This window comes from Oncorhynchus masou, chromosome 31, assembly GCF_036934945.1.
Source record: "Oncorhynchus masou masou isolate Uvic2021 chromosome 31, UVic_Omas_1.1, whole genome shotgun sequence".
Classification (NCBI taxonomy): Eukaryota; Metazoa; Chordata; class Actinopteri; order Salmoniformes; family Salmonidae; genus Oncorhynchus; species Oncorhynchus masou.
In genome coordinates this window covers 69,167,099-69,181,881 of record NC_088242.1, presented here as the reverse complement: position 1 = coordinate 69,181,881, position 14,783 = coordinate 69,167,099, and the positions used below count along the sequence as shown (strand labels likewise).

The window sequence follows — 14,783 nt, the reverse complement described above, 5'->3', positions numbered from 1 at the left end:
CAGTAAAGACACTAAAGACATTCCCTTTCTTTTATCTATCTATCTATCTACCTACCTACCTACCTACCTACCCACCCACCCACCCTCCCTCCCTCCCTCCCTCCCTCCCTCCCTTCCTCCCTCACTCCCAGACATGCAGATGGTGACTCTAGAGAAGTCCCACAGTAGTCCCGGCAGCTCTAAGTCATCGTCAGATGGCCAGCTTCGTTCCCACGGTCCGTCCCGCAGCCAGAGCAAGAGCAGTGTCACGCAGGCCCACCTGGAGGATGCTGGGATAGCTATAGCTGCCGCAGAGGCCGCTGTGCAACAAGCCCGCCTCCAACCGAGTAATCTACACCCCTTCCAGTGACACACTTCCTCTCCGCTCCACAACGCATGCTAGCTCATCTTTTCTCCGTTTATCTCTCCTCCTGTTCTATCACTCTGTTCTAGCCTTCTGATTGGTTCTTTTACGCAATTAGTAGGTTCCTATAATTAGGCGAACAGTTCTATATTGTTAGGTTTTCTTGTTTGATCCAGTGGTGCAACAGAGTTCATCACTAAAACATTGCTGGGGAAAGTTGGCCAAAACCCCATTTCCTTTAATACATCAGAGACACTCACAGCAGCCCAGAGTATGAACAGAAAGAATACAGGACAGAGAAGGTAACAGACACAGTTCAGCCACTCCTGTCTCTTCTCTAGAGTGAAGATATATGTCTATATCTTGCATGGTTTTTACTCTGCCCCAGTGTGATCCCCTGTCCGTCCTCCATGTCTAGAAACCACGCTAAGGATAGCAAACACTCATTATTCAATCTATGGGCCCTTCAGTCACTTCTGGACAGAGCTTGAACCCAAGTTGTGACATACAGTCCCCCCCTCCTGGTGTTTGTTTGATTCTCTGGACCACTCCCCCCAACAACTCACCTCTGGAGAATAGAAGAGGTCAAGCACCCATGTGTGTGTGTGTATGACCCCTGACCCCTAAGTTGGTTCAATGTAACAATACACACACCCTGAGATGTACAGTCTAGCACTACCCCTGATGAGATTTAAAAACTGACCAAACACACCAGCAAGTACAGACACAGCAGCACGGGGGTCAAATAGCAACAGGAAACTGACTCTGCACTCACTGGCCAATTAGAGAACAGACAGGAGTCAGCTGACCTTCAGGGGAACGGCAGTGTATAGGGAAGGTGAGACAACAGGACAGGAGTGTAGATATTTTTAATCAAAAGAAGTACATATAACCTCACTAATCAAACTAAAGGCCATTCTCTCCTCTAGAGAACCATGCTCTCAGTAAGGACCATAATACAACTTCATGATGATGTAAACCATCTAGAGCTCAGATAAATGTGTGTAAATAGTCAAAAACTTCTCAATAGCTGCTTTGGTATTTGTACCCCTGCATTGAAGAACCTTACTGTATGTGCATTTTCACCACACTACACTGTCAAATATTTTGTTTATACGACATCAAGAGATATCATCACACTTCTCTCTTTGCTTGTGTTTTATCTCATCCTTATTTTCCATACTTTTTTATAATGAGTCATGAAGTCAATCAAATGTTTTTCAAAATGCACATATATGGTTCTTCGTTTCCAGGATGAATTCATTTAAATTCATAGTAAATGTACAAATCAATTCAAGTAATTACCATAACTCTTATTTTATCATCACTCTTCTCTGTTTCTGAATCATTATTAGATTTCAGTTATCCGTAATTTGCTTTTACATCTCAAACTGGCTGTTTTTTAGTTGGGATCATTATGAGATTGCCACACGGATACAGAATGTACTTGCTCGGTCATCCAGTTTGGATGGATGTCCTGATCTTGGCAGGGTCTTGGTGGTGCCATACACCTTCCACTTCTGATGAATCATCTAGACCATTCTCCCAGGGATCTCCAAGGCCTTTTGAAGTGTTTTCATATCCATACCCATATCTGTGCCTTTCCACAACTTTGTCACGTAATTCTTTTGAAAGCTCCTTGGTGCTCATGGTTGAGTGTTGCCTTTGCAATTCACTACCCAGAAGAGGGAAGAGAGAGTAGAGTATTGTAGAGTATTAATTTAGAAATCCAAACTTGGTAAATTGTTTTATCACAGCATGCATCATCAATGATTTACAACGACAGGACATGCAGCAATGACCAACACATGATAAAAAACGAAACATATTATGACACATAAAGGCACATTCACCCTAATATCACTAAATGAGTAGTCTGATTCCAGTGCTATTTTCTATCCTACTCTTGGGGAGACAACAGGTAACATTTTCCAATAGGAAGATCTCAGTTACAATCAATCAATTACACTCTCTCGTGACAGTGGGTAAAAATGACCATCCAAACCTCTCTGTGGAACATCTGGGAAGGATGAACCTGCTACTAAAGCTGCTCCTGTGTTGCATTAGAGTGCTGTGGAGTGGGTGTGTGTCAATGTACATAACCATATGTGTTTTTAGCTGCAGCCTTTTCATGAACATGTCCTGCATTGATTCCAGGCTGCAGCCAATTGTAGCACTGGCTTTCTTAATGATTTTGTCAAGCTTGTTAAAGTCTTCCTTAGCTAAACTGCTGAATTTATCCTGAAATCACCTTATTCACTACAATTTTACACAGGTGGAGGACTATTAACTTGGTGTGTGATTTTGAAGGTGATTGGTTACACCTGAGCTAATTTAGGATCGCTATTACAAGGGCGGTGAACACTTTGCCAAACAAGGTATTTCAGTTTCTTAATTATTTTTAAAAGTTGTTTAGATCAATGGGGGGGTGGAGCGATATTAATTACAGGCTATAAGGCAACAAAAGGTGAAAGGGAGGTTCGAGTTTCTATAGGCACTATAATAATGGATTCTAATATATGTTATAACCGCTAACGGGGAACCAAAAATACACTTTGACCCCCAGGTGTAGCTGCAGAATTTGCATATGCATCTAGTAATAACAGTGTTTATTACTATGCTTTATAGAATATTATGGACGGACACACACACACACACACACACACACACACACACACACACACACACACACACACACACACACACACACACACACACACACACACACACACACACACACACACACACACAGTCATTCTATGCCCCTCCTCTCTCTCACTCTTTCTCTTTCCCCCACCCCTCTGTAGGACCAGGCCACAGGTTGGGGGATGTGTCTGGGCCGGTGGTGTCCTCAGCCCCCAATCTGCTGGAGGGGTATGGGGGTCTGGATGGAGAAGAGGGGGCTGGCACAGGGGTCGACAGCGCCATTTTCCAGGTCCCACACATGTGAGTAAATAGGCTGTTTGTGGGGTGTGTGTCTGTTCCCCAGGCTGCCCTGTACGGAGATTGTCCGCGCCTGGTATCCAAACATATATGGCTTGTGATGTGGTCACTGGTCGAATGTGTGTAGGAAGCTACCTAGTTTAAATATCAACAGTAGTAACACAGCAGCTGCAGCATAACATTTGATTTACATCATCATCAATATGATTGGTTGGATAATAGCCTATGCGTAGCAGAGCGAGGCAGAAAGACATAGAGAGGAGCGGCTGCATCTACGACCCTCCAACCCAACTCCCTTCTCTAGTCGGGAGTTGTACATGTTTTTCAGGGCACCAGCAACACAGGTAGTTTAGACTGTAGTTAATCACAGTATACTGAAATATCCACACAAGCCCCGAGCCAGCCAGCTACATAATGTATCATGAGTTAGAAGAGGGTATTTTTTCATTTTGAGCACCTGCCCCCTGAAAGGTCTGTGGCACGGCCCTGGTGTAGATGATCTATCACATACCACTTTGTCGTCTGTGTTTCTAAGTGAAATGTGTGTTTACCAACAGAGGGAAGACCATCCCCAACGGCATTGACAAGTCTAGAGGACTGCCACTCTCGCTATCGGACAATGAGGGTAAGACTGTGTGTGTTTGTGTGTGTGTACTTGTTTTCCTACCTTATCAGGACCCCAATGTTACAACAATTCACCCAAATGTCCTGACAAAGAATTAAAAACAATAACCTTTTTCTCAATTTGTTCAAATGCTATTTTAAGCTTAAGGTTTAGGGTTTTACTGTTAAGGTTAAGTTTAGTGTTAGGATTTTGGGGGTTAAGGTCAGGGTTAGGTTAAGGGTAGAGTTAGGTTTAGAGGTTAGGGAAAATAGGATTTTTAATAGTAGAAATAGGTTACTACCACAAAAATAAAGTTGTGTATGTGTGTGACTCCTTATAAGCTTTGTCTTCATATTTATGCCATCTACTGGACAGAACAGGACATAACACCAACAGGCATAACATGCCTTCCTCTAAATGCAAACCTAGTCCCCTGGACAGAAAGTAACTATATCTCTCTCTGTGTGTCATAACTATATCTAGGATTCAGATAGCTCAGGTTTCATGGTTGCTCCTCACTCAAGTAGAAACTGGAGAGAGGAGAGTCTATTGGTCTATTTTAGTGCAGGCAGTATGTCAGTGTTGAATAATTTACAGCAACAGAGAGGAAGGGTGTGTGTATCTCACCATTACTATGTCTGTCTGTCTGTCTGTCTGTCTGTCTGTCTGTCTTTCTCTCTCAATTCAATTCAATTGTAGGGGCTTTATTTGCATGGGAAACATATGTTTACTATGCCAAAGCAAGTGAAAAAGATAATAAACAAAAGTGAAATAAACAATAAAAATGAACAGTAAACATTACACTTACAAAAGTATATACTGTGTTGTAATGATGTGCAAATAGTTGAAGTACAAATGGGAAAATATAGAAATATAGGTTGTATTTACAATGGTGTTTGTTCTTCACTGGTTGCCCTTTTCTTCTGGCAACAGGTCACACATCTTGCTACTGTGTAGCACACTGTGGTATTTCACCCAGTAGATATAGGAGTTTATCAAAATTGGATTTGTTTTCAAATTCTTTCTGGGTCTGTGCAATCTGAGGGAAATATGTGTCTCTAATACAGTGGGGCAAAAAAGTATTTAGTCAGCCACCAATTGTGCAAGTTCTCCCACTTAAAAAGATGAGAGGGGCCTGTAATGTTCATCATAGGTACACTTCAGCTATGACTGACAAAATGAGAAGAAAAAAATCCAGAAAATCACATTGTAGGATTTTTAATGAATTTATTTGCAAATTATGGTGGAAAATAAGTATTTGGTCACCTACAAACAAGCAAGATTTCTGGTTCTCACAGACCTGTAACTTCTTCTTTAAGAGGCTCCTCTGTCCACCACTCATTAGCTGTATTGATGGTACCTGTTTGAACTTGTTATCAGTATAAAAAACACCTGGCCACAACCTCAAACAGTCACACTCCAAACTCCACTATGGCCAAGACCAAAGAGCTGTCAAGGACACTAGAAACAAAATTGTAGACCTGCAAAAGGCTGGGAAGACTGAATCTGCAATAAGTAAGCAGCTTGGTTTGAAGAAATCAACTGTGGGAGCAATTATTAGGAAATGGAAGACAAACAAGACCACTGATAATCTCCCTCGATCTGGGGCTCCACGCAAGATCTCACCGCGTGGGGTCAAAATGATCGCAAGAACGGTGAGCAAAAATCCCAGAACCACACGGGGGGGCCTAGTGAATGACCTGCAGAGAGCTGGGACCAAAGTAACAAGTCTACCATCAGTAACACATTACGCCGCCAGGGACTCAAATCCTGCAGTGCCAGACGTGCTTAAGCGATTACATGTCCAGGCCCGTCTGAAGCTTGCTAGAGAGCATTTGGATGATCCAGAAGAAGATTGGGAGAATGTCATATGGTCAGATGAAACAAAAAAATATAACTTTTTGGTAAAAACTCAACTCGTCGTGTTTGGAGGACAAAGAATGCTGAGTTGCATCCAAAGAACACCATACCTACTGTGAAGCATGGGGGTGGAAACATCAGGCTTGGGGGCTGTTTTCCTGCAAAGGGACCAGGACGACTGATCCGTGTAAAGGAAAGAATGAATGGGGCCATGTATCGTGAGATTTTGAGTGAAAACCTCCTTCCATCAGCAAGGGCATTGAAGATGAAACGTGGCTGGGTCTTTCAGCATGACAATGATCCCAAACACACCGCCCGGGCAACGAAGGAGTGGCATCGTAAGAAGTATTTCAAGGTCCTGGAGTGGCCTAGCCAGTCTCCAGATCTCAACCCCATACAAAATTATTGGAGGGAGTTGAAAGTCCATGTTGCCCAGCAACAGCCCCAAAACACCACTGCTCTAGAGGAGATCTGCATGGAGGAATGGGCCAAAATCCCAGCAACAGTGTGTGAAAACCTTGTGAAGCATTACAGAAAACGTTTGACCTCTGTCATTGCCAACAAAGGGTATGTAACAAAGTATTGAGATAAACTTTTGTTATTGACCAAATACTTATTTTCCACCATAATTTGCAAATAAATTAATTAAAAATCCTACAATGTGATTTTCTGGATTTGTTTTCTTCTCATTTTGTCTGTCATAGTTGAAGTGTACCTATGATGAAAATTACAGGCCTCTCTCATCTTTTTAAGTGGGAGAACTTGCACAATTGGTGGCTGACTAAATACTTTTTTTTGCCCCACTGTATGGTCTAATACATATAATAATACATTTGGCAGGAGGTCAGGAAGTGCAGCTAATTTTCCACCTCCTTTTGTGGGCAGTGTGCACACTGACAGCCTGTATTTTCTTGAGAGCCAGGTCTGCTTTCGGCGGCCTTTCTCAATAGCAAGGCTATGTTCACTGAGTCTTTACATAGTCAAAGATGTCCTTTTTGGCTCAGTCACAGTGGTTTTCTGCCACTGTGTACTCTCTGTTTTGTGCCAAATAGCATTCTAGTTTGCTCGTTTTTTTGCAAATTCTTTCCAACAAGTCAAGAAATTATCTTTTTGTTTTCTCATGATTTGGTTGGGTCTAGTTGTGTTGCTGTCCTGGGGCTCTGTGGCATCTGTTTGTAAACAGAGCCCCAGGACCAGCTTGCTTAGGGGGCTCTTCTCAAGGTTCATCTCTCTGTAGGCAATGGCTTTGTTATGGAAGGTTTGGGAATTGCTTCCTTTTAGGTGATTGTAGAATTTAACAGCTCTATTCTAGATTTGATAATTAGTGGGTATCAGCCTAATTCTGCTCTGCATGCATTATTTGGTGTTTTACCTTGTACACGGGGGATATTTTTACAGAATTCTGCATGCATAGTCTCAATTTGGGGTTTGTCCCATTTTGTGAATATTTGGTTGGTGAGCCGACACCAGACCTCATAACCATAAATGGCAATGGGTTCTATAACTGATTCAAGTATCTCTCTCTCTCTCTCTGCCTCGCCTCTCCCTCCTGTCCTTCTCTACTCTCCTCCCCTCCTCCCCTCTTACTACCTCTCCCCCAGGGGGTGGGGGTAAGACCCAGATGATGGGGGAGATCAAGGTGGCCTTGAAGAAGGAGGTGAAACAAGAGGGAGACCAGCTGGTCCTGGAGGTTCTACAGTGTAGAAACATCACTTACAAGTTCAAGAGCCCAGACCACCTACCAGGTGTGTGTGTGTGTGTGTGTGTGTGTGTGTGTGTGTGTGTGTGTGTGTGTGTGTGTGTGTGTGTGTGTGTGTGTGTGTGTGTGTGTGTGTGTGTGTGTGTGTGTGTGTGTGTGTGTGTGTGTGTGTGTGTGTGTGTGTGTGTGTGTGTGTGTGTGTGTGTGTGTGTGTGTGTGTGTGTGCGTGTGTGGACAGGAATATTAAACAAACAAACACTTTACCGATAGGGGACATTTTTGCTAGTCACCACGAGGTCAAATGCTTTTTTTAAGGGGTTTAGGGTTAAGGTTAGAATTTGTCTTAGGGTTAGAATTACGTTAAAGGTTGAGGTTAGGGTTAGGGTTAGTACAGGCTAGGGTTAGGGGTTAGGGAAAATAGGATTTTGAATGGGGCTGAATTGTGTGTCCCCACAAGGTTATCTGTACAAGACTGTGCACCTATGCATTTCTGTCTGTCTGCCTCACTGACTGTCTGACCGTCTGACTCTGTCTCTCTGTAGATCTCTATGTGAAGCTGTACGTTGTTAATGTGGCGACTCAGAAGAGGATCATCAAGAAGAAGACAAGAGTGTGTCGACATGACAGAGAACCCTCCTTCAACGAGACCTTTAGGTTCAGCCTCAACCCCACCGGACACTCACTGCAGGTAACAAACACATGTCTCTGGTTTCCTGCTTCATTCAGACTGTTAATTTTTCTAATAGGCTCGTGTGTGTGTGTTTAATACGTGTAATTCTTGTACACACACACATTTTTGTTTTACTATCCCTGAGGAGACCAAATAATTGATTCCCATTCAAAATCTTAACCCTAGCCATATCCGTAACCCCTTACCCTAAACCTAACTTCTAAACCCTCACCCTAATTGTAACCCTAATCCTAACTGTAACCCTAACCATATCCCTAAACCCCTTACCCTAAACCTAACTTCAAAACCCTAACCCTAATTGTAACCCTAATCCTAATCCTAACTGTAACCCTAACCATATCCCTAAATCCCTTACCCTAAACTTCAAAACCCTAACCCTAATTGTAACCCTAATCCTAACTGTAACCCTAACCATATCCCTAAACCCCTTACCCTAAACTTCAAAACCCTAACCCTAATTGTAACCCTAATCCTAACTGTAACCCTAACCATATCCCTAAACCCCTTACCCTAAACTTCAAAAACCCTAACCATATCCTAAACTTACAAAACCCTAACCCTAATTGTAACACTAATCCTAACTGTAACCCTAACCATATCCCTAAACCCCTTACCCTAAACTTCAAAACCCTAACCCTAATTGTAACACTAATCCTAACTGTAACCCTAACCATATCCCTAAACCCTTACCCTAAACCTAACTTCTAAACCCTAACCCTAATTGTAACCCTAATCCTAACCTTTTTTTCTTGTGGGGACTGGCGAAATGTCCCCATTTGTCTGAGTGTTCCTTGTTTTGCTATCCTTGTGAGGACTTCTGGTCCCCACAAGGATAGTAAAACCAAACACATGCTCGCACACACACACACAAACAAACAAACATAAACACACACACACAGGATACCCACTACAAGTATGTGTATGTTCTCTCCTGTCCCTAGTTGTTCCTGGTGTCTAACGGGGGTAAGTTTATGAAGAAGACCCTGATAGGAGAGGCCTACATCTGGCTGGACAAGGTGGACATGAGGAAGAGGGTGGTCAGCTGGCACAAACTGCTGGTCAATTCCACACACAACCAGTCCTGAGAGTTCAACTTGAAGTCACAGAGAGGTCAACCAGATGTCAGTGAAGGTCAATGAATAGTATTGGTCAGTGGTTGCTCGTAGAGGAAGACGAAAAAGAGGAAAAGGGATATGAGTTGCGTTACAGAGTGCCCTTCATCTCCTTTGTGTTATTGTATGAATGAATGAATGAAGGAATGAAGGAAGGAAGGAAGGAAGGAAGGAAGGAAGGAAGGAAGGAAGGAAGGAAGGAAGGAAGGAAGGAAGGAAGGAAGGAAGGAAGGAAGGAAGGGGGCCTATCCCCTCACACTGTCATACATGGACTGTACCCTGATTCTTTATTGGATTGTAACAGCCAGAGACTCAATCCTGCTATCTGATTGGACCAAATATTCAGAGACTGTACCCCGGATTGGATAGAGGCTGCCAGCACACACACACACGCACACGCACACGCACGCGCACGCGCACACACACACACACACACACACACACACACACACACACACACACACACACACAGAGAGAAATGAAGAAGTCCCCTTATCTGCTGTAAGAGGACACACACATCTCACTATCTCCCAGCTCTCTGCTGTGCAAGTCGGATGCAAAACCTGACGTCAATCAGGACTGTGCAGCAATACCACAGAGTAATTACCATGCCAGAACTACTCCTTTCTGTTTTGTCTGGATCTGATGCTGTTGTCTATGGTTTATCATAGCCTCCACTTTAAGATCTTTGTGATCTGTCTGTCATTCAGTCAGTCGGTGCGGTGCAAATCAATGTATTTGTTTTTTGTCCTGAGCTGCTTGACAAAGTATGGAATGTTTGTTGTATGATACTATTCATGTAATGTAATGTAAAAAAACACACAAAAAAACAAGGTGTATGTACATTGAAAATCTATGGTTGATATTGCAGTAACTGAAGCTGACATTATCTGAACACTTCCGTCCAGTAGGTGGCGGTAATTCCCTATTACAGTTAGTTGTCAACCGCCGTAAAACTCCAACTCGACCTTACCTGGACAAGTGTTAATGTACATTCAGATGTAGATAGATATATGTCTGAATATTAAATATATCAAAGACACACTGTACAGAGAAATGTTATTTATGAACATAGAGTTTATAACAATAAAACATACAGATATTGCAGATGATGCGAGGGGTCTCCTCATGTGCAGTTTATTCTAAAGACTAAATGTATTCTGTACAGAAGGTATGTATGGAAGGAGCACAGACAATCCAATCACTTTAGCTCTGACGTTATGCAGTTATACTGGGTGTTATTCATTGGAAAAAATAGGAAAATGCAGTTCAAATGGTGAATGTAGAACTCATTTTACAACTGAGACATTAGAGGAGAACTTCCACATGGCTATCCCTCCTCTTACAGGTGGGGAGAAGATAACAGATAGAAAGGGGATGTCAGGTCCCTTCCCCTTCAAGCTATCCCCTATTATGTCCTGAATGTTACTGACTGGGGAAGATCATGTGATTTTACTGGACTCATCTGACTTGATGTTTTTGTGTTGTATTTCACACACATGACTGGAGGCTTAAACAATAGCTCTTGTTTGAGAGAGAAACCTGGATTGCTGGCCACTTTGCCCGACCTGCAATCGGACAGAGGGATGTGTGGCATCTCTCTGGTGAAGTGCTCTGCTCCCCAGACTGAGCTGCTCACCTGTCCTATGTCAAAGCAACAGGTAAACACACCTGTCCTCTCGGTGTGTGACATCACAGTCTGGTTCTGTATGCTGTGTGTGCCATCACAGTCTGGTTCTGTATGCTGTGTGTGCCATCACAGTCTGGTTCTGTATGCTGTGTGTGCCATCACAGTCTGGTTCTGTATGCTGTGTGTGCCATCACAGTCTGGTTCTGTATGCTGTGTGTGCCATCACAGTCTGGTTCTGTATGCTGTGTGTGCCATCACAGTCTGGTTCTGTATGCTGTGTGTGCCATCACAGTCTGGTTCTGTATGCTGTGTGTGCCATCACAGTCTGGTTCTGTATGCTGTGTGTGCCATCACAGTCTGGTTCTGTATGCTGTGTGTGTGTGTCTTAATGTCGTCACACATGGCCTATTTTCCTCTCAAAGATTAGCGTAAAAAGAAAGTGTGAACTGTTCTTTTAAAAATCAATGTGTGGTTTGTTTATTAACATCCAACATCATGCTGTACACAGTACACTGTAAATTGTACACTGTGCAGTCGGTGTCAGTGTACGTGGGGGTAATGCAACAACACAGTGAACCAGCCTGTGGCACTGTCTCTGCTCAATGCTCTAAGTCATTACCTATGGCCCAGTCATCACATATGGCCGGGACATGCTGATACACACTTATATACAGTATAGGTCTATGTTACTGTCAGTCATCACTATAGTAGCCTGGTTTACTTCTCGGTTCAGCTATTACATTCCATTCCTTGTACTCTGTGTCTTTGGTAAATGACAGGAGTGGCAGGGAGGGGAATATTAGCTAAAAAATATTTGTACCCAGACTATGAATATATCATAGTAAAGAACATCACCAGGTGACCCAACAGACCTACTACCCTCAACCCGACTGCTAGTGTCTAGGCATATCACTGAGGAACTAGGGGTGACAGATGCAATTTCCTAATACATAAAGTCCATATCAGAGGCTCGAAATGCAGACACTGAGTCAAGATGTCAGAATGTTCATGAGTCAAGATGTCAGAATGTTCATAAAAACAAAAAATAAACATGATTTTAAAGAAAGGTAAAAAAGTTTTACAAAAATTTAATTGTCGTGCCAACCTTATTTTGTAAGCAAACCCATTGGTTCTGTTGAAGTAATTCTATGCAACATAGACTTTGTGTTTGAATGCATTTTCTTAACATGTAATATCAGTGAACATTGCGTCTGAAAATATGTATCTTATGAAGAGAATTTTGATTTATTTTGATTTATATATTATTAAAGAAAAATAGAAAAAAATATAGATACATTTTTTTACTACCTGTATACAATCATATACACAAAGCTTGTGCACTTTAGTATTACATTGTTGACTGATTTCCTTGTTCCGTGTAAAGTGTCATGACATGCAAGTTGAAGTGGCTGTTCCAGTTAATGTCTTTATGTTGAGATGATTTTGAGTTTGTGATGTATGAAGGAGTTCATATGACACATGAATTTACATGGCAAAAGAAAAACTCAAATGAAATCTACAATCACAGACAATTTAAGGTACATATTGCTTCATATCTGAGGAGACACCATCAAACTGTATGGTTGATATAACCACCAACACATGTATGTATAAATCCATGATGTTCAGTCTGAGAAGAATTATGAGGTCATTTTCAAAGCTCAACTCCAGGTTTGTCCCCCCCTTCATGTTCTCCTCAGATTACACTCAGCTAGATTGTCAATTACCATTGTCGCTCAGTCCGTTCCGAGTAACCATGAAACCAATCAAACGTGTGTATCTGTGAGGGGTGTGAATGTGGCGTACTCATCTGATCTATGTAAATATAAAGTGTTTTTATTTTCTACAGAGATTGATTGTTCGTATTGTCTGAGGTTTGAGCATGTGAGTGTAAAACAAAAATACAAAACACTTAAAACCTGTCTGTCTGTCTGTCTCTAGTGGTGTGTGTGAGAAGGTGATTATGTGATCTGACCGTGCGTTGTCAACCCATGGTTGTCTGACTGTAAAACTATGTCAAAGATGCCCAGCCAACCAGAGGGGACAAATCTACTTAATTTCAGTTGTTTGAGACTTCCTGTTACCACACTGGATGTTGCATGTCTGTCAATATTTTGCTTCCAGATATGTTCAAAAAGAGGGAGATAATATGTATAGATTTATCGGAAGTTGTATGCCGACTGTATAAAGATTATGCTTGTAAAATGGTCTTGTTTTTCACTCAGTGTAAAAATGGGGAAATCTATCGTTCTGGTTTTGTGGTTGTACACAGGATGTGTTAAGATATTATTATGCAAATTGTGCTGTAAAAAAGGCTGTTTCCCTAAAATCTAAAGAATAAATATAAAAAGAGATTTATTCCACAACCTAAATGGAGTTTTGGTTACATCTTTGAGTGTGTTCTGTATTATGCATCTATAGTATTTGTCTTCTGCTCTCTTACAGCTATACTGTACATACATGTATTATTGGGGCGGCAGGGTAGCCTAGTGGTTAGAGCGGTGGACTAGTAAGGTTACAAGTTCAAACCCCCAAGCTGACAAGGTACTAATCTGTCGTTCTGCCCCTGAACAGGCAGTTAACCCACTGTTCCTAGGCCGTCATTGAAAATAAGAATTTGTTCTTAACTGACTTGCCTAGTTAAATAAAGGTAAAAAAAATAAAAAATGTTATAGCAATACTATCATTCCTGTATGTACACTGTATGTACAGCATAGGAAAGCAGCCTCTCGGTGATGGCTTGTTATGGACCATAGCACAGACATACCGCTTCTGGACACTACACATGTTGTACACTTACATGCACGCTCTCACGCACGCAGGCACAGACATTCACACACACACACAAACACACACACACAAACATACACAGACACAAACAAAAGACCTGTGCTGTGCTGAGAGAGCGTATATAGTAACCATTAGTCTAGCTCTAGCACCTCTGCATCGCCAGTTAACTGAGAGAGACTGGGGGCTCTATCTCCATCTCTGTCTATTATCTGTCAAGGCCTCCTGCCTTTCAGCACTACCATGTCCTTCCTTTGACTCGCTCTACTTCTCTCCTCTTTTCTCCTCTCTCTGTCTAGGCAGCTCTCACTGTAGAATACATTACCATGGTACAACTGCTCCCTTGCTCACACGTCTGTGTGAAGAAGAGAGCGAGAGAATATGCATGTGTGTGTACTTGTGTGTGTTTGTGAGTGAGAGCGAGGGGGGGTGAGAGAGAGCAGGTGAGAGGACGAGCCAGACGGTGTGTGGTTGCTTAGCAACGATTGACAACCAAAAATCCCAAGCATTCCGGCTGTGTTGCCCTGCCCTGCCTCTGGATTGGACTATCTGATTGGCTCATCTGTTGTCCAATCAAACATGGCCTCTGTCACCTGATACATAATATATACAGTAGATTGGTTACATTGTTTTCACAGGCCGTTTTACATTGAAATGTATCACCAATATTGAAGGACACAAACCATAGGCAAAACATATACAGTAGACTAGGCGATCGTGTGATGTTTACTGTAACACCAAGTCTCTGCGATACATATAATAAAACTCGTCTTGTTAGCAAAGCAACCAACGGCTATGTAGACCCAGCTTTTGGCACAACATCCTTGGCCCGGTAACAAGTATGTAACTCATAGTGCTTGTAAAGGTAGTGCATCTTGTAAAACCCTTCAGATGGATCACATTGTAAAGGCTTAAATTCGATACTCTAAATCAGGATTATTCAACCGGCGGTCTGCAAAGGTAATGCATGGGGGCCCGCGAAAATACACACTACCGTTCAAAAGTTTGGGGTCACATTGAAATGTCCTTGTTTTTTATAGAAAAGCAAATTTTTTCATCCATTAAAATAACATCAAATTGATCGAAATACAGTGTAGACATTGTTAATGTTGTA

At 42.2% G+C, this 14,783-nt stretch overlaps 1 protein-coding gene across 1 annotated transcript in view; it reads left to right on the top strand.

The window, feature by feature from the left end:
* The window catches only part of LOC135524998 (protein piccolo-like), a 115,296-nt gene extending 102,042 nt beyond the window's left edge, over positions 1–13,254 (top strand). Inside the window, 6 exon segments of the mRNA XM_064952792.1 lie at positions 132–326; positions 3,151–3,289; positions 3,844–3,911; positions 7,352–7,495; positions 7,992–8,137; positions 9,082–13,254. Coding sequence (XP_064808864.1) covers positions 132–326; positions 3,151–3,289; positions 3,844–3,911; positions 7,352–7,495; positions 7,992–8,137; positions 9,082–9,225 — 836 coding nt within the window. The 3' untranslated portion in view covers positions 9,226–13,254.
* The last annotated feature ends 1,529 nt before the right edge of the window (positions 13,255–14,783 follow it).